Source organism: Trachurus trachurus, assembly GCF_905171665.1.
Source record: "Trachurus trachurus genome assembly, chromosome: 4".
In the NCBI taxonomy this organism is placed as follows: domain Eukaryota; kingdom Metazoa; phylum Chordata; class Actinopteri; order Carangiformes; family Carangidae; genus Trachurus; species Trachurus trachurus.
The window spans coordinates 8,531,003-8,552,359 of NC_139898.1; the positions used below are offsets into that span (position 1 = coordinate 8,531,003).

Below are 21,357 nucleotides of genomic sequence, written 5' to 3' on the forward strand. Positions count from 1 at the left end.
ACAACCAGGTGCAAGAACAGTTTCTCCTTCCAGGCCATCAGTTTGATGAACACTTAAATATGTCATGCATTGTCAGTGTCAGTAACCCTCTGACACCAAAACATCCACTTCCATGTCGACTTTTTTTTTAAGTATATTTTTTGGGGCTTTTTTGCCTTTTAATGGAAAGCACAGTCGAGAAAGAGACAGGACATGGGGAGGCAGAGAGGGGGAAATGACTGCAGGAAAGGGCCGCTCGATGTGGGATTCAACACATGGGGCGGCTGCTCTACCAACTGAACACCGCCCCTTCCATGTGGACTTTTATCACTGATATCATTTCATGTCATCGCTCACTGCCACTGCCACACCCTGCCTGTACGGCTGGCAGGCCTGCTTTACATATTGTCAATATGCACAGATGGCATTAAATCTTTCCAAGCACTCCGTTGTTACTGCTGTATTTGACTATACATATGTTATTATGTACATTGTAACTATACAATGTACATATCATTCATACCACATACAAATATTTATTTCATGGCATTACCTCATTTATTTATTTGCTCTACATGCCATTCTAGCCATTGACCACTTCTATTTAACTATTTTTGTATTATTCTTATTATTTATTTATTATTATTCTATTTTAACTTATTGTTCAGTTGTGGTTGTTACATGTAAATCATAGAGCAATGCAAAACTCCTTGTATGTCTGTCTGCAACATACTTGGCCAGTAAATCTGATTCTGATTCTGAAAAAAAAAAGCATGAACGGTTAGGGTGGGTGATGTGGCCAAAAGATTATACAATCTTGATCACAATGATTTTATTGTGAAGGTCATGAGTAGAAATTTGTATTTTTGTATTTCCAAGGCCAGACAGTTGACTATAAACTGGCGAGCGCCTAAATATTGTACCTTTTTATGATGCCATGTGATGGTTCATGTGAAAAGTATAATTCGTGTCAATGTGAGATCTTAGGATCTTAGTACTCAGCTCATACTTTGTGGTGTTAAGTAGTAGTTCAATACTCAGTTTGAGCTGTTGAAGTCACAGCTTTCCTTTACACTGTCAAGCCTTCACTTAATGCCTGCTAAGTTGCTCAACTGTAACTGACCTCTGAGCTCCGGAGTGAAAAGAAGACAAAACACTCCTTTAAGAGCAGTCAGATCTCCCCCATACATATTTGTGTGATTGTCTGCGAGGGAGAAGCCAAAGGATAAACTGAAGTGTTTGCTAGTGGAGCATTTTTATAAGCAGCCGATCCTGAACACTGTCAGATCAAGTTCGGCAGTTTTGTGTGTGTTTTCATGATGCGATTCAGTTTCCTTGCCACAGAGAAGATTTGCTAGAAAGCATGTCATATTTTCTCAAAAAAAAAAAAAAAAAAAAAAGAATAGAAATCTCTGAACCCTGCTGTTTTATGTTAGATTTCAGTACTCTCTGTGGTCCTCTTTGGATGGTTTTGTTTGATAGTTTCCTTGGTGGACATGAAAGATTAATGCGGCAGAAACACCTGCAGCAGTTCCTCAATGGCAGCTGTAAAAGTGCAGCAGAGCAGCTGGGAGAAGACAGCCCGACTGCCATGGCCCCATAAAGCAAACTGTTAAACATGGTGTCACAGCTTTGTGAGTCATCTTGTAACTGCCCCAGCAATCGCAATTGACTTCCCTTTGATGAGGCTTCAATATACGGATACAGTCTGTTCTGTGTCTGCATGCATGCTCTTTGACCTATGCCATATGCCTCACTTATGGCAATGTGTGGTGTGTATTTTTTTTTTGTGTTGGTGTAAGAGATGGCAGTTCTTTGTTTTTGTATCACACACACATCAAAGCTGATGCAGGAGAGCAGTGAGCAGATGCATAATTTAGCTTATTAAGTAGCGGCGGCTCACAGAAGTCAAAGTTAGACAAACAAAAAGCATGTCATGTTCAGTCTTCACTGTATCGACCTTTGAGATTCTCATCGCATCGACTCCACATCTGTTGAATTAGAATACGCTCATACAAAAGTTCAAGTGATTTGCATGTGGTGTGCGCTGCATGCATTGTGTTTGTGTGGGTTTCCTCTGGCGTCCTCCCACTCTCAAGACACACAGGACGGGACGGAAACTCCAGTGTGTAGCCTGTCACTGCTGCATGCATATCAACCAGGCGTGATAGTAAATTCCCAATAACTACTCATGACACACTTTGTATCGCTGGATGGTCGGACTTGATCGCCTCCTTTACGCCGATCAGACGCAGACATGGTGAGTCCTGTGGGTCTTCAGCGGTCCATTCATGTGAAGGCGAGTTCCACTACAGTACATGATGTACAGTACACATCCAGACAAGGCCCGGCTTCATCAGCAGCTGTTAACGACGAGCAGATGGAGTTGGGCCCGACACCAGAAAATTCAGTTATGAGTTTTAATGGAAGTGAAATGATCAGCAACAGAGGAAGCATGAGGACATTCCAAACAGACATTGTCCACCACAAACAGGAAATCAGTCACATGGTCATCTACTATACCCTGTGGTCCACACCACCCACCACCGCCCCGCTTATCTCCTCTGCATCTGATCAGATGCCACTCAGTCTAAACTCTAAAACTAACTTTCTCAGTGGTGAAATACAATGTGCAAACACTACTCTGTAAGTATGAATGATGAAATTAACATTGAATGGATGAAGAGCTGGAGTGTGCACTTTCGCTTTAACCCAAACACCGTCTTAGACTAAGACTGCATTGAACTCTTCATTTGAATGCGTTTTGAAGACTATATTTTCAGCATGTAACAGGTTACAGTATATCAGAGTTCCTGCTCATTTTTCTTTGTAACAGTGGTTGAAACCTAAAATCTTTTCAAGCACTCTGTTGTTACCACTGTAATTGTGGCATATTTTCCTCGGCCGTGAGCCCAGATTTGTCTATAAACTGCCAGCTCTATAACGCTGACAAAGATGTCATTTCAACTAAATATACTTGTAAAGTAGTAGTAGGCGTAGTATTTTTGCTTTTTCACTGCAGTTATGTGGAGAAAAAAAGTTGTGTTTTTAAATGACATGTGCCACAGAGCTGAGGCACGTGTCTGTGTTGAGCCTTTTTGGAGCTAAAATAACACCACCAGGTCGCTTCGGCTGTGATTTGTGTCATGACTCATTGAGCCGAATTGATCATAGTCAGCTAATTAATATGCCTAACACAAAAAAAGACAACAAAAACACCTGTTGAGTATGGCTGCCTGTTCAGTTTCCCTGTGGAGGCTGATTTTCTCTAAACAGAAGCTTCCCCTCAGTCTGAACATCGACCGCACTGGCTGCTTTATTTGTCATGTGTCTTATGATGTCAATTGGTGATGCCATACTGTGAGATGTCAGGTTCCACTGAAACATCCAGATACATATTCCATGTGATGTCTGGGGAGTAGTCGACAGTATATGACTTCTCGCCCTGGGAGAGAAATCGAGTCACTATTATGTTCAGATACTTGTCTCGCAGCTTTTTACCCCTCTCCCTCTTTCACTCTTTTCTTCTTCTGTCTGAGAATATCACAGATATAAAGGCAAATGTTCAACAAATGGCAACACTGTATTGATCCCACTAACAAATATTATATGTCCAAAGCCTTTTTTGCTCTATTCAACTAAATATTTATTTAAAAAAAACCCACAAAAACCTCACTTTTACACTGACCGGTGTAATTGTGTATATTTACAATCACATGTGTATTCATCCACTGCTGGAAAAAGTCCTCAACCAGATGCACTGTTTCCCTCTGCAACGCCAAAAACTACAGTTTTGTGGTGTTCAAAGAATTTGAAGGTGGATTAACCACAGCTGTTCAGTTAAAATATTAAAATAAACAAGTATGTTTCTAATTATCCTTTGTTGTATCTGATAAAGCGGCTGTCACTGAAATTCTGCCTCTGCCTCAGTACAATGGAGTTGACTGCAGAGCTCAAAACAGTGAGAAATTACATTTAAAAACTCTACAGGATCATTTCTTTTCAGAGACGGTGTCCTTGTGACTCTATAAACCACAGAACACACTGTCAACCTTTTTTTTTTTTTTTATAGAGATCACTTCTCCAATAGAAAGTAGATTAAATTTTAATTTGAAGTTGGTTCAGAACGAATATTATGTAGATAAGATTTTATAGTAAAAAATGGAAGAAAAGTAATTAAAAGTTTTTATTCACACAAGTAATCTATGAATCACTGGAGTGAGGTCCTTATTATGTCGGGCTCAGGTGTGTGTCCCCACAACGACACACAAATGACTTGTTTTGGATGAGGTTTATTTGAACTCATGTGGGTTTAATGTGCACTTTAGGGCCGCGTGCATGAAGTGACATTGCGCTGCAAATTATTTGCCATCAAAAAATGAAATCACAAACTGAAACAGAAATTTTCCACTCAATGTGTAGTGTGTGTGCGAGTCTCACTCACACATGCGAGGATCTTTTTTTTTCTTTTCTTTTTTCCCCCCCTTTCTTTCCGATTCATCTTTTATTTTGTTAGCCATTTCAGTGTCGAGAAATGAAAGCATTTGTGCTGAAAGGACAGGTGGGTGTGAGACACCAGCATGGCGTCTGAATCGTAGCATTAAGAGCAGAGGAAAATATCAAAAGTAAGAACCATTCAGACGGCAGGAGGAGCAGGGATTTGAGCAGATATTAAAAGATGATTGTGCGTGGGCTTTTCTGCTGTGCTTCGGAGAAAGAATGTAAACCCTGTATCAGTCAAAGTGAGGATAATAAACAGCAGAAACATCAGAACACAGCACAACAAACACAAACAAAAAGAAGGATGGGGAAAAAGCGTGGCGTATAAATAGTTCAAATATTTCAAGTGATTTCAGAATGTGATGGTGAAATACTGGATGTTTGTGTCTTCAGCTGCAGCGAGTTCTTTTACCCTGTGTTCTCCACTGTAACTGTATTAAAGACACACGAGTCGACTTCGGGAATGAATGATAGTCATTAGCTTTCAGTCAGAGCTGCTTCTTGATGTGAACTTTTATGTTTATATCTCATGCTTTTAGTGACCGCTAGAAAAAACTGCAAGGAATAATGAAAAGACAATGAAAAGACAGATTTGAAAATTAAGTCATGCATCTCTGTCTTCCTGTGTGACGTGTACATCAGTGTTGTGGCGTTCCTGAACACTGATCTGATCTCAGTTTTGACAGCTACATCAACACTTACAAATCACTGATGGTTACATCAGCATTACAACATTTTTCAATACTTTTTCTCTTATAAAGTCTTTTTGTTTTTAAAATACTTTGTTGTTTTCACAGTTTTTTTTTTATTTCTTGTTCTGGTGTAGGCTTTGCAAGAATGGATGTGAGTAAAAGAAAACAAAAAAAAAACACAGACCTGGTTCTAACTTTGTTACCACCTTATTAAATAGGACACATGGTTACCGTATGTGTCAACATCACGGTGGTTTTCATGTTAATGATATTGACAGCTGGTTAAATACCCTGACTTGAATGTGACCAATGTAAGGTGATTCATACAGCAGGCTGGCTCGGACTGAGTGTTCCGAATATGAGCAGGATGATCGGGATATGCTGGTGCTGCTCAAATTAGATTAAAGTGCTGGTGCTGACTTCTCTGTTGAGCTGCCTTCATTTTTTAGCCATGCTAACAGCAGGGCTCTGGGGATGGCAGTGTTGGTCCACCGCTTTGGTCCAGAGTGAAATGTCTCAGCAGCTGTTAGATGGATGATGGACTCCTCAGAGGAATCCTAATAAGGGGTGGACCAATAGGTTTTATTCCAGGGTCTATATTAATGCTAATATTTAGTAATCAAAGACACTTAGAACCAGAACCAATTAGGGTTCTGCTATATGTACACAGGTATTTCCTCTAAAAGCCATTTCTCTTTGTCATTTATGTTGATCAACATTAAATCAATTGATGAGAGTTTTCTTCTTCCTTGTCAGAACCATGTGGAATAACCCAGCAAACAGTAACAACCAGACAGGACAAGTGGCTGCCAGGATGGAGACCACGCCGTCTTTGGGCAGTGCGAGCATCTCCATCTCCCAGCAGCAAGCACCTAAGAAATTTGCCCCCATGGTTGCACCCAAGCCCAAGTTCAACCCCTACAAACAGATGGGAGAGCACTCGGACCCTGCAGGTAACACACACACACAGGAGACAGCAACACACCACTAACATCAAGCAGATTACAAATGAAACTCAACTTGTGCTTTATCTGAAAATGAGATTTGACTAGGTGGCTCTAACCTCTGTGTCTGGCAGTCAGACTCGATGTTAAGTGAGAACATGACTTTGTTTTCATGTGTCAGTGCTGGCGACAGCCGAGGCCTTAGGCACCGTGTTTTCAGGTTTTCCATCTGTCCGTCTGTTTGTCTCAGTCTCGTGAATGTGATATCTCAGTAACACCTCGAGGGAATCACAAACATTCACTTGGATTCAAAGATGAACTGATTCGAATTGGGTGGCCAAAGGTCAAAGGTCACTGTAACCTCACAAAACGTGTTTTTGATCATAACTTTAAGATTTATTCATGAATTTTGACACAATTTAGGACAAATATCTAAAAGAATTACATGATTGACCGATGACATTTTACGCTCTACACTAAAGGCCAATGGTAAACTTCACTGTGACTGTGGAATGTCAAATTTAATGCTGCAACTGAGGAAGAGGTGATGTGACCATATCCTGCAACTTGGCTGTTTGGCAGAGATATAAAACCACAGGGTGGTAATTCTACTACACTGACTTATGTTAGTCGAACAAACGTCTTCACTTCCTGGTGCTGACAACCAGGACTAAGGGTGCTGCTCCTCTGGAGTCCAACACAAGCTCTGTACTCCACTGTAACACCAGTCTCTAGATGAAATCAACATGTTTCTCACTCCAAAGGTATTCACCCTGAGTCATACATGTCCATTCAGAGATGAATTCTATTTTATCAAGAAATGCACTCAATACTTCTTATGAAATTCCTTTTAAGTCTGCGCAACATATAATATATAAGTCTGGACATGCAGCCGTCAACTGGACTGATTGGTGGAGGCAAACAACAGTGAAGTGGTAATTCTAGTCCTCACTGTGCACATAGTATTTTTAACATGTAATTTATATCTCAAAGACGGTGTCTCCACAGTTTTCAATTTTAATACTTGTCTACATTTCATGTTTCACTTCTTCTTTTCTTAATATTAGCAACCTTTCCACAGTGGTCCATGTTCTGCGGTCTATGGTCAAATCAGCACAGAAGCAACCAAAATGTGTGTCTGCGTTAAGCTTTAAAAGCACAATTGAACCAATTTCCATTATGTGTTGAATTTCTAGAGCTGTAATGAATGGTATTTTTTCTTAGGAAATACATTTGCTTGCCACTTGAAATTTGAAACATGGTACATTAGCTCTATTCAATATTGGCCTCCACAGGTATGGTGTTAAATATCTTAAAAACTCTAAGCTCACTGATGTTTAAAAAAAAAAAAAAAAAGTTCTGTGGCCGATCAGGTCCACAGTGTACTGTATCTGGACCTTGAACAGAGCTCAAAGGTTTTAAAATGACTTGCCCAACATAGTGTGAAAAGAACTGAAGTGAAGGAACATAAATATTATAGAAACATGTACGGTATTCAATATGCACCTGTTTTGTTAAAGCAGAAGTAAGCGGAATGTTTGTGTTAATATAAGTCTTAAATAGTTAAATCTTCCGTCAGCAATCACTTACATAGAGTGTTTGGTCCGAAACACGGGTCTGTCAGTCACTCTGCTCTGCTGTAAGCCGAGGAGAAAACTTTCCTTGTATCCTACAACCTTTATCCAATGAGGAGAGAGAACGGCATATCGCTTACTTCTGCTTTAATTTGGATATTTCTATCAGATATGATGAAATCTACTGTACTTGACTCATATGAAGCACTTTGTCACTTGTATTAAAAGTGGCACACAAATAGTGTGATCATTATTTTTAATAGCTTAGCTCGAGAAACCAGGGTGTTGAATGTCTACGAGCAATGATTTACAATTATTAATATAAATAAATAATTTTGATTCATTATTGAATAAAAATGACAATATAAGAGAGCAATATATAGAAGACTAGGTCAAAACCTACTGTGTGTCTGCACTGAATATCTTCAGTGTGAGAAATTGAGGACATTCTGAAATTGAAACTCTCGGGGTATCATTGTAAACAAGTGACACTGTGTTACTCTTGCATTGAGTCCAGTGTCAGTTGGTTTCAGCGCTTCATATGTTTGATACACTTCACTTCTCACATCAACAGTATTTTTAATGCAGCTGAATTTCCAAATTCTCATTTACATGTTTTTCTGCTTCTGTTGTCAGACAACGAAACGAGTTTGAAATAGTGAGTCAAACTCATTAGACTGCATTTTAACCAACAGTCACCTCCAAGCTGCTGCTGTGCTGCTGCTAAATCCTGATCTAAAAACCATATTTACCTAAAACACACAAATTTAAGTCAAAGATCTATGCACCTAACCCTAAGTTCTCTGCAGCAGGCCGGGTACTGGAATCTCCTGCACTTCTAATCAGTCAATGTTCGTCTGAAAGTTTTGGTGCTTTTTAAAATAACTTTCTTTAAATCTAGTGACAGATCTGCTTAGTTAGCAACACTGAAGGCTGTAAACGCCCTCTAATAGGAGCTATTAATCAATGTATTTCGAAATTGGAACCGCCAATGGGGAAACTATATTTAGGTCACATGCCATGCAACTAACCAATGAATGAACTATGATCACTCAGTCAGTCAGTCAGTCAGTCATGGACATTCATGATTACAGGACTGGCCTTCCTGTGATGGTCCATCCAAACAGCCACAAGCAATCCTTGAGCTCTGGGCTGCTCAGGCTGATTTTAAGTTACTACATTTCTAAATGCTAATTAGAGGACTGCTGTATGACTAATTTCTTATAAATATACAGTGTTAGGACTGTGGTTTGCAGTCATGAGGCCTTGAACTGTCTGCTGTTTGAGGTCCCTTGTGATATATATATATATATTAGAGAAACGTGAGTGCTTAACATGCAATAAACCCATTTACTAAGAGAGGGTTAAGGTCTGGCCTGAAGATTTACATGTTGGGTAAAGATTATTTAAAACAATGACTATGTGCTCCACAGAGCATAACTGTCTGTTTTACATGCGACAGATATGACTGGTTTGAGAGGACTTTCTAAATTAAGACGTACAGTGAGAACTAAGCAAAGAAGCAGAATGTGTGTTTTATTTGGAACTTATCACATGATCATGTTTTTAATTCCCAAACCCTGCTTTAATGACCCAAAGAAACACAATAATAGGATGATATACTATGCAAATGAACATAAAGAAATGCCTCTCCATTCTAATAAAATGCTTTAAATTAGAAGAAGAACACAGGAAGTGACTTTGGTGTCACTGGCAAGAAATAACACTGAGAAGTGAAAAGTTAATACACCTACTCAGTGCTCAGGCATTCTAAATGCATTGATGCTCATCATTTGCATATGCTCAAAGTGACAGTATTATACCACAACCACAACTGTACACAATGTGGTGTAAAGACTGTTTTCAACACTGTGTGTGCAATGTACAGACAGATACTTATTCAAGCAGTTGAGTTCTTACAAGGAGAGAACATGACACACAGAAAATGTTATACACACATATATCAACCCACCACCCCATCTGGTGAATATATAGTTATGTAAACATTATCTAAACCTCTGTCCTCAACCCCCCCGAGAGCCCTAGATTTCCAAAACAGGGGAAACGGTTATGAAATTCAGAAAGTAGCAAACACAGTGTCAGGCTAAAAAACACTGCTGTCTGTGGGGGTTTGTGGTTTGAGTCGTGGACCTCTCTGGTACTCCAGATGTTCGTTTTGTAAAACTTGTTCTTAGATGGCTGCTTTGTGAGCTCTGCCCACCGCCAAGGAGAAAACAAACAAACGAACATCACTGCTGCGTTAGTTCTTTACTAAATGAAATGTTCTTCACAGGCTCCCACACTGCTAAGGCCAAAAATATGCTTTGCTTCTTATTACTTCATTTTGACATTGGAAAATATTTTTCAAATTCATTCAAATTAGATAAAAGGTATTATTATTAATATTATTATTAAAGACTTGGTAAGGCCCATGATTGCTTGCAGTAACAGGAAATATGTTATAATACTCCAAACACTCACTGGACACCCAGAACTATAGCAACAAACTACAATAACACATTGGCCACTGACTGTTGGTATCAAAAACTAACCTGACACCAGATGGCTAGTTCCACGCAGCCACCTGGGAAGATATGTTGAAACTTGTTGGCAGGTGATTGGATGAACCTTCTGTTTTTAGTAGGAGGGCACTGGAGAGGAAACACAGCACAACAACAAGCCCCAGTCGGAAGAGCTTTGAAAGCTAGTAAGCATATCGGCGGGTGACCGTTGTCAGATTTGCGCTTAAAAAGCACAAATACCTAAACAGTGGCTTCTCTGTAGCCGCCTCTAGTTCCAGCAGTTTGGTCTGAACCACTGCAGTTCGGCTACAAGCCAACAGCTTTGCGCCAGCCAAATTCTTGATTGCAAGAAATCCAGCTGCATCACTTAATAAAGAGCTGGTTTTGATTGAATATAAATCTTAATCGCTATAACTTTAAACTGTTCTGATGATCACGAGTTTGGGTGTGATTTTGGCCCAGACTACGAAGAAGAAGTACACTTCAAGACCTTGGATAAATTGCTTTGATAGACTCAGTCAGGACCAACTAGTACATAAACAGTCGGTCAAATTCACACTGAAATTGTGCGTTAGTATTCAGCTTCACCTCTGGCCATTTAAACAGATTCTTAACAGATTAAGAAAAAGCTATATTTTATTCCCAGTTGATGATTTGTGGCACCATTAAAGCCTTGTAATCCTAAAATGTCGTTTTTGCAGCATAATATTTAATCCAGACCCTTTGCCACTGCCACAATTAATCACTGTGCTGGCATTAAGAGGATTAATGAAACAATATAAAAGGGGTGCAGATATGGCACATTTGGAGATGATATAATTGTTGTAAGTTTGTACTTCAAATGCTGGAATTTTTATGAATTCGGTAGGAATTGAGTGATATCAGAGCTATGTTTGTTCACTATCCCCCATTAATCCCACTGTTTTTAAGTGTCATGCACACTGTTCACACTCGCTGTGACAGTAATTACATAAACTGGCATTCTGTCGTCATTGTAAAGATTCAGAGGAGGTCAGTTCTGTTACTTATTTGGAAAATATGGAGGAAACACTATTCAAGAGGCGTTTCAAAGCTGTTGCCAGGGTTTAATTTGACAGTATCTTGTTGTTTATGTGTAATTTCCTATAGAGTGCAACATCCTCTGCTGATAAAATACTCTGACTTTGGCGTGCTGCATTAGTCTTCGTTAAACATTTGATGATGACAGTGGTGATTGCTTGTTGTCAGCATTTTGAACATGCAAAGATGTAAAGCCATCTGCAGACATCTCCACTTGTCAAAGGATAAGACGTCTTTATGAACAGATTATCTGGGTCTCTGGTCGTTTATTTATTTAATATCTTTTATATCAAATGTGGGGACTGTCTGATGTAAAACTGCGGATTAGCATAAAAATCAGGGACAAGTCAATTTGGCACAGCGCCTTGCCGTCCCTTTTGTCTCGCAGAGGCCAGTGTGAGGGCTGGAATGAGCAGTCTGAGGCCATGTTTACTGCACAGACAAAGAGGCCGGTGCAGACGGGGCGGCGCACAGTTAGCACGGTCTGCCGTCAGATTTTGGAGGGAGCACTTGTCCTGATTAAAGGCCCAGCAGGAGGAAGGTAAAGACATATAGGCCTCAGACAGTGACCCTTTACTGTCCTAGTCCTAACATCAGATCAGATTTTAGGTTTAAGGTTTAAGGTTTAAGTTGATGGCACATGGTGGGCGCTCTGTAGGAGGGTCAGTCATAATTGCTTTATAAATCTAATTTTTATCCTGTGCTCCAATTCTCTTGTGCAGTTTATGCAAGATCTGAACTGAGCTCATAAGAATCAGATGAGGATATTTGCAAGATGGAGTGATTTTTTTTCAAGTAAAACTGCATGCATGTGTGTGCATCTTCATTGTGTGATTAGAAACATGTTAAACTTTCCAAAATACTATATGAAAGTTGGACAAAACATTATGAATTACTGTACAAGGCAATGCAATCCAGTGCAATATCCCTGCAATAAAAGCTACCCCTCTGAAACACGTTAGCTTCATTCTTGTTAAAGCAGCATTGACAACCGAGTGTCTTTTACTGTTTGTCTGAAAAGTAACTAAAAAAGCCTTTACGCTATTAGCACATGGAACACATTCATGAATGCATTATGGGACAAATTAGCCCTTCTTGAAAACACTAAACCATTAGGCTATATTTAGTCAGAAAGAGACCTCTCATCCCTGCTGCATGATAACGAGTGACTGTCTTCCTTGACGTTTTGCATACTTGTTACTGGATCTGCTCGCAGCTGTCTGCACACATCAACACACGATGATGACTGGTTGGAGTCCGTTCAGTCATATCTGGGACTTCTCTATTTCATTGAAAAATACTCTGTTAAATGTGATGTCGAGGACGGAGGTCACTTTCCCTGATCTGACTGGTTTCACTCTCTGTCTGTCTTTTATATTTCCTTTTATATGAAACATGGACACAGCAGTCTAATCGATAGCATGAGGAGATCCTTAAGTCTGCTGAGCTGCACTGCTGTGTGATTCACTTGTTGTAATTTTGAGACTCTTTCAAACAGCTGCTTCCACTGTCTGTTGATCTCAGTCAAGCATTAAATAGGGATTTGTTCTCTGTAAGTGAATGAAGGAATCATCATGAGCAGCTTCATTCAGAATATTATAATATGCAGTGATTAAAACTTATAACTTTATGTAATACAAATCACATTTCTTTTAAAAGCCTCAACCGCACAAATTATACTCAAGCCATTTTGTAATAATGATGATAATAATAAGGAGCTGTTTGGTCTCCTAATGTCTGGCTGCCGATTGTTGAGCATAATAAGTTTCTGTAGCGGTATAATGAAAGTTAAACATCCGAGAAGTGCTGTTTTCGATAAAAACTTCTTACGCCAAGTTACCAGAAACGTGCTAATTGTTTGCTCAGAGCAGTTCAAAAGTGTTGAACATGTGCATAAGCTGTTTTTATTCCTCCCTGCTTGACTGGCCAGAGGCAAACTGACTACCGGTTGTTATGTCAGAGTCCCTCATGGGTGTCACCAGGAGAATATACAGGAAATCCACCAATGAGTGTGTGAGGGTCCCAGTAGAAACCACAGGCTCATGCTCTGAGCGCATACAAAAGCCACTTTTTTAAGTGGAACACGTAGCTCAACTACTTGTTGTATTTTGTATGCAGTGTGTGTGAAGTCTGTGTGTGTGAACCCGCAGATTTTTTTTTTTCGTCTTTGTTTTAATCTTTATAATTCTAAAATAGGTTGTTTGTTGTTTGATTTTAGGGGACCACGGTTTGTCAGCCCATCATTTTGAATCTGATGTTTTTGTTGCCTGAATGAGATATTTCACTTCTCTAAATCTCACTATTATCGTAAAGAGGGTCATAGCGTTATGAAAACAGTTTCCTTCACATCCTGTCTCTTCACTGAGCTCTCTATATAATCAAAGGACAGGTCTGAACGCTGAGGAACCTGTGAAATATTAATCTTCTGTTCAGTCGCACCAACTCTTTTGTCATAAAGAGACTGTTGATTTAAAAACATGAACATACACATGTTATAGTATTTATTTATACATACATGTATGAGATGGATGACTTGAATAAATCTTTCAAGTGAAAAATCAATATGCAAAAAAAAAAAAATCCAATGTTACATTTTTTCATCAAGTAACAAAAAAAAAACTGAATCTAATTCAAATATATTAAATTTATCATCAGTTTGTACAGTATATATTGACTGGTACAGTGTCTGTGGGCCTCCACCAGGTGAGGACTGATGCTGTAGCTGCACATCGGGAGATGTTTCATCTCCGTGCAGCTGGTCGCTAACAACAACTCAGTGGGTGCAGATGAAACACTGCACATAATATGTTTGCACTTGAAAAGAAAGAAAGAAATATTTAATTGTATTTATTTATAACTTTTATACATTTTAGTTTCAATTTGTGGAAGAAGAAGTTTACTAAAAGCTCATGCTTACATCATGCATGTAAACAGTTATAATAAAACATTTCAAAATGCATGTGCAACTTGGTTAAATAAAAGTCTGTTGGTCCAGTCATATATTTTGTCATTGTAGTTTTATTAAAATCTCGTCTCGTCTCGTTCTCGTGAACCCAATATCGTGTCTCATCTCGTCTCGTGAGATGAGTGTATCGTCACACCCCTATTGGCTAGTATTGACTAGCTCACTAGCTTCCACTGGTAAAGATACTTAACTGTGCAATGGGTGCAACCAAATGTCAAAAGGCTGCATAGATCACTAACGGTCTTTAAATTGGACTTTTCTTCAGTGAATGATGTTTATCATTATAGATATAATGTAAATAAGAAATAAATGAAATAAGCCAATGTTGGCCAATATGTCATTCTGGCTGATTTGTTGGTCTAACCATAATATACTGTGTGTTAAATCATTTCTACTAAATCACATTATCGCATTTACTGTTCTAATTTCTATATATGGTCTCTTAAGCTCTTTGATAACATCACAGTTGCCACAGTTAACAAGCCCAACTAAGTGTTTCCCATCTAATAGATTACATTAATTGTCTATTATATCGTTATTAAACTATATTTACTATTTTTAGCATTGGAATATTCTCTCAAACTATCAATTTCTCTTGACCATACAGCCATGTGATGTCAGTGAGAAGTGCCTACATGTCTGGGTATCTCACACAGCCTCTGACACTTGGAGAGCGCAGGCTCTAAGTTTACAGTAGATGCTCAGCGTTGCAGAAGCTGCTCGGTTATGAAACTGTCTGAATTTACGCAGCAGTGACATTTGACTGGCTTCATTTACTCTCTCTCTTCTGTCTTTATAAGAAATGACAGCACAGCTCTGCTCTCCACCTCTGATGAATCAACATGTCACTCATTAGAAAACCTCACCAACATCACGGTTTGAGGCTCTAATTGCTCAGCCCAGTCACTGGTGCAAATGTTTAGATAAAGACGTCGGCTCTGGTTTTAAACCGTTCACTCTAACTCGCAGTGTTTGTTTCTTTGCTTTCACGCAGAAACATAATCCGTCTATTGTCCCTGATCTGGATTTCTCCTCCCATGGGGATTCTCCCTCAGAGTCACAGGAGCCAGTTCCAGTCTGCTCCTCTACTCTTCTTAAAACAAGCGCATCTCTGAAGACCTCAAATCCCTGCCTTGCATCTCTGAACCAAATGAAGTCATAAATCACTCTTCTATACATATCATGCTAATTAAGAACAGGGCTCAGCTGCTCCTCTCTGGCGGAAGATGGAATAAAACAGGTCCATAATTATGTCAAAACAATGTGCTCTCAACCTCTGCCACAACGCATTTGGCACGAGTGTGTGGGGACACAACATGTGGACTGACACCCAGGACTTAAAACACTTTGTTCATTTTGTGTGGAAGGGATTATAGGTTTTTTTTGTAATTCTTTCTTAAAAGCCATTTCTCTGATTTCCTTTTGTGTTACACACAGATTACTTGTACTTTTGAATTTGTGCGAATACAAAAGGATGAAGAGTTGAGATTTTAGGGGTCAGCTACTGTAGGGGTTTTCTCACTCTGCTGTAGATGTTTTTCGTGTGACACACATGCGGCTCCACACTGTCTCACACTCCTGCACCCACTGTGGGTCATGTGTAAGTTCTGACAGACACCAGCAAGTCAGGCTTTCAGCGATAAACCAGGTTTAAATTGTTAGAGATAATTTATGCTCCGTGTCCCCAAACATGCGAGTGAAGTGTGATTTTTGTTGCAGCGAACTAAAACTAAACTCTTTCCTCTGCCTCTGTGCTGCTCAGGTCGTGCTGTTGCTGTTGCTGTTGCTGTTGCTGTTGCTGTTCTTTCACTGCATTGTTTCATGCATTATGTGAAAGGCAGTTCCAGTATATTATACGCCAGGCTTTGTCCTAAGTCCTTAAAGGCCAGATGGCTGCCGCTTAACACACGTGTAACTCCTATAATATTATACATATGTAAATCTGTAAACATATGCTTAACCTTCATTGTACAATCTTCCTCCCCCTCATATACTAATCCCTACCACAGAGCAGACCTATTTAAAAAAGGACTCATCTGCAACCTGCAAAGTTTTTTTTTTTTTTTCGCTGCAGAAATAATTCTCTACTGTTATTCCTATTTTCTGGTTTGAACAAATGCATACATATAGATGCAAGTGTAAGACTGTCACGGTTGTCAATCACTCATATATAGTACTGGGAGTGTTACTAAATGTATCACTGACTGCAAAAACAAAGTTTAATATTAGTCCCTGTCACAGCTGGATCCATCTCCATGCTTTTATTATCCCCCTAACAATACTCTGGTTCCCGATAGCCAATTATACCTCTTATGGCCTCTCAAATAACTTTAATCACTGATCAGGATTCCTTGTTCACAAAGCAGCTACTTAAAAGTAATTGCTCAATAAAGAGAGGGGAAGTTGTCGTATTAAGTAGGTGTTCCTGCTGCTTCTCTCATTAGTGCTCACTTGGAGCTTTCAACTCCCTGTTGTCACAAATGGAGTCAGTTTCATTCACAGCACAGAAGCTGTTCTCACGCTTCCTGGTTCACGCTGCTTCAGAGCACCACGGCAAAAGCACCGCACAGAACAGAAAGTCCTCAACAGTTCAGAGCGTTGTGTTGATTTTTGAGTTGTTAGAAATAGTCAGGGTACAAAACCTGGGATTAGATTTCCAGTGGTGGGAACTCCGGAAGCTCTGACTTGGTCATATTTTTCAATAACTGCAGTTTAACAGTGGGAAGCCAGTGAGGGTTGTTAGAGTGACATGTGCTATTTGGTGTTGAGCAGGCTGAAAGAGAAAGAGAGCTGTAGAAACGGCTCATGAGCCCAAAATATGACTGAGGTTCATCTGAGTTTTTATAGATCTTTACACTTTGATAGTATACAGATGTGATGTCATTATCAGAATGGAAATAAGGTCAATAAGTTGTGAAAAATCAACAAAAACAATGCAAAAAGGGAAGATTAAGAATAAAGAGAAAACAGTTGACAATTAATTAAAAATATCAGCCATAAATGGTATTCCTTTATCAATACACTTTTTATTACATTTTTTGTATGTGTGTGATATTCACATTGTCATGTTTTGGAAAGTTCTGGTTATTTTCTAATTCTTTACTTATTTATGTTGTTTCAGGTTCTCACTGGCTCACTCTCTGTTTAGACCAACACCAACAGTTTGCCTATACTGTACTTGTGTAAATGTCACAAATCCCGACTCAGACTCCCATCACTACTCCAAACAGTGCATGTTTATAGTGAGTGTGAATCTTGTACACACAGTGCATCCACTTGGAGGTTTGGGATTTTCAGTGCCGATGGTTTCTGAACCACTGTGTGTGTGTGGGGGCAGGAACTGAGTCCAGGAACTAAAACTAGAGCGAGGGTCCAGTGGTCACTGAAATTCAGGTGAAAATACCAAGTTCCTAAAAAGGTTCCTCGAAAAATCCCTGTAGTGTCAGAATGAGTGTGTTGGTGGCACGATGCAGTAACACCACACAGAATCAGTATTCAGTGCATGATTTCTGTTGTTTTACGTTCACTTGTACAGTATACATGGTGTTGGTTGTGTGTTGAAGAATGATGATCATAACTTTTTTAGATGTAGGGATTTCAACATGTAAAAATGTAAAAACTCGTCCAGTTTGATAACACAAGGTGCCAAAATAAATTAAAAAAACAGTGGATAATAACAAAAAGATCAACTTCACAATTAAAGGTGCAATTTACTTTTTTATGGGTGGGTTCATAGTTGGATATTCCTGGGCTCAAGGACACGCAGGCACTTGCAGGAGAGTGATGTGACACTTGTTTGCAGTGCTGGTTGTGCAACATTTTCTTGTTTGTCAGTTTTCGTAGGTAAAACATGCAAAGTAATGTAGCAATGTGGCTGCAACAGAGGAGAAGAAGAAGAAGCAAACATAGATGTAAATAACACAGAATTTCTGCATAAAATCTGCTTTGCCAGTAGTTTATGAGGAAGGAAATGCAATCAACACATTTGACGTCAGTTGTATATTTCGTATCGCAATTTTTGTTTTCAGGAATTCTAAATGCAACTTTTGATTGGTCTCTATGTGCCACCTTTAAACTCTGAGGTTGAAGCTTTAAAGGAGACATATTATGCCCCCTCTGAGAAAATAGTTCTCAGGTGTCTTAATGACATGTCTGTGACATGTTTGGGTCAAAATACCCCATGATCAAACATCACAGCTCTTTTTATACTCTCAAAACAGCCCTGTTCAGAACGGCTGGTTTCAGTGCCTGTCCCTTTAAATGCAAATGAACCACTGCTTGCCCCGTCCCGCCCATTCTACCGGTCTCAGGTAGGGGTGAGGTTATGCAAATTCGAAACCTAGTTACATCACTGGAAGACAATTGAGGGAACAGCTCGTAAAACCACGTGGATTTCAATCTAGGGATTCTGCACATTACAGATATTTTTGTCAATTCTCACATTTAGGGGGGCGGAAGGCAAGACAAACACCCAAATATATGTTAAAGAGCCTTCAAAAAGTGATATTTCCATAATATGTCCCCTTTAACAGTTTTTTACTACTACTTTACTTTGTGAATTTTTGTTTCCAGTGCGAGACCCAGTGTTGAAAGGGTGTTATTAGGCCTTGGTGATTCCAGTTTCTACAGACTCGCAGCAACTAGTTCCACATTTTGCTTGATGAAATCAATAAAATAGTAATGCTTTGAATGTATGGTGTATTTAAAAGCCACAGCTAAAGATCATCTGGTCACCAGCAGTGTATTTATAAAGGAAGGATATTTCCTTTCATAGATGAATATTAAATTGTGGACACACCGTAAGCTTTAAAATTACACGCCACTTAATTTAAAAGGCTTGTATTAAATTCCTTTCTGCGCTGACCCTGAATCAGCCACAAATGACTTCAGCGATCGTTTATGAGAGAAAAAGATTTTGCTTGTAAGGACTATGGGGAATACAAACGACCACTTGCTATTGTGTTTGACATTAGCATATTAACACATTTCAATCTTAAGTGACTGGTGTGATGACAGATGCCAGGAAAATAAGGTCGAGGGGGGAAAATAACGAGACAGATCCTTTCAGCAAAGATGCTTAATGACCCCTGTTCCAGCTCCAAGTCGTGCTCTCCACTGTTCCACATACAGAACTCTAAGACCTTTTCAATAAAACATGCGTCTCTGAAACATTTACAACTCGTGTGTTTCCTGAAATGATGAATCCAAAACATCTTTGATGTTCGAGAGAAATGTACATGAAACTTAATGTTTTAATTCTGTGTAAGCCCCCAGTTACAAATGACTTATATTCTGGCAAAAAGGATCCATGCTGCAGCAGGAGGGGAGGGAGGAGCGGGCCAGTGCCTTGTTGTCGAGCAGCATATTTTATTCTCTCTCCCAGAGGTTTAGAAGAGCTCTTACACTCTGGAGTTTTAGCAGAGGTCACAAGGTTATTATATAAACAATTCACATTGAGGCCCTCAAGCACCCAGAGGGAATGTTTAATGCAATGCTCACAATTCTGCAATGTTATAATGCTCAAGACGCAGACATGTGTCCAATTTTAACCACGCTGCATTATCTCTCAGTCTTCACTTTTTTTTCTCTTTTTTTTTCCTTTCGGCTGTTTTGTCGAGGCAGCTGAAAATCATGCTTAATTAATTTGGTCAGCTGCCTTGGATAAACTACATTGATGACATCAATTAGATTCTAATGAAAACAGATAAAAGCCATGGAAAGCAAATGGAATTTCTGAACAGAACTCATCAAAGTCTTAGCATTGGAACAAATTCCCATTACGTCTCATAAAAGCCTTTAATTTGCAAAGCTCATGTTTGGTTTGGTACTTAGAAGTACATGGTCAAATGATTCAGTCTTAAGTCTTGTGCCGAGAGAAGCCAAATCAGAATTTAATTTGGCACGTAACTCCTTATCCTGTCTGAAACATGTGGTTGGACGCAATCCTTGGATTAACGCGGACTTTAGAACTACAAATTTGGCTTGTTTCTCCTCTTCTGGCAGAACAAACACCTAGTGTAACCCGTTTGTAACACAACACTTACATTTTCAATCTCAGAGGGGGGGCACACACACACACACACACACACACGCGCGCTTACTCCAGATTAGTACTTCTTAGTTAACCAAATTGCTGCAATTATGTGTGTCAATCCACTGACGCTGGATGACGGCGCTCCGTTTCGTTCTCTTTAACTCTTTGTCCGTCTATTGTAAACGCTGCCAGCTGTGACAGACGTCTGTGAATTGCTTTCACAGGTTCACACTGATCGGATGCATCATAATCTGTCCTGAAAAATCAATGTGGTCCTGCTGCATATTGATATAACAAACTGACATTGTTGCCCAGTCACATGTGCACTTTCTCCACACATCAAAACAATACTGCCCATTCGGCTCCATTCATGTGTTTATACAACATTAAGTGTGAATCTACTGTCAGTGCATCTTTTGCACTCTTCATTGTCTACATATGCATGTGTGATTTGCATATAGTTTTTAATTTATTTTATTGATTTTTATTATTTGTATTTATGCACCCTGTGGTACTACAGTACTTTTGAAAGTACAGATAACCTGATTAACAACAGTGGTTTATATTCATTAACGTTTGTGTGTAAATTCACCGCTGTCTGTTCTTTCAGATTGTGACAGTTTAGATGGAGAAAAAAGGGGAAGTATTTAATGAACTGTTTTTTTTTTCTGTGTGTGTGTGTCCATCCTCAGCAGACTACCTTCCCCCTCCACCACCTGCTGAGGAGTCAACCGGTTTCCCATCATCCCCTGGTTCCTTCCCTCCACCGCCGATGAACTCGTACGACTATCAGGTGAGCGAGGCTTGAATTTCCTTGGATGTCAGTAACTCTCCAAGAGTCAGCACAGAAAGCAACAGCAGCCCCGAGCTCTACTCTTGAGTTCATGTACCAACTCCAGCAAAACTGTCTGTCCATATAAGCTGCAGCCAACTGCAGAGACGTATACGGCTCCAGATGCTGCCTGGAGCCAGCCGTCCTGACTCAAGGAGCCACACACTTTTCTTTCTTTATTTCTGAGAGCTCCAACGCAGGAAGGATAGAAGACTGACACCTATTGGCCGAGTCTCGTCACTTTTCTTTGCTTTGC

The 21,357-nt window shown here is 39.6% G+C and overlaps 1 protein-coding gene across 2 annotated transcripts in view; it reads left to right on the plus strand.

Annotated features, from left to right (window-relative positions):
- The window catches only part of lpp (LIM domain containing preferred translocation partner in lipoma), a 140,097-nt gene that overhangs the window by 44,224 nt on the left and 74,516 nt on the right, over nt 1-21,357 (plus strand). The window contains exons 4-5 of one of the 2 annotated variants that reach the window (XM_083969893.1): nt 5,928-6,124; nt 20,962-21,062. In XM_083969893.1, the coding sequence (XP_083826019.1) occupies nt 5,932-6,124; nt 20,962-21,062 (294 nt within the window). In that variant the 5' untranslated portion in view covers nt 5,928-5,931. The remainder of the gene's footprint in view (nt 1-5,927; nt 6,125-20,961; nt 21,063-21,357) is intronic. The other variant, XM_083969894.1, reaches the window with a different exon arrangement.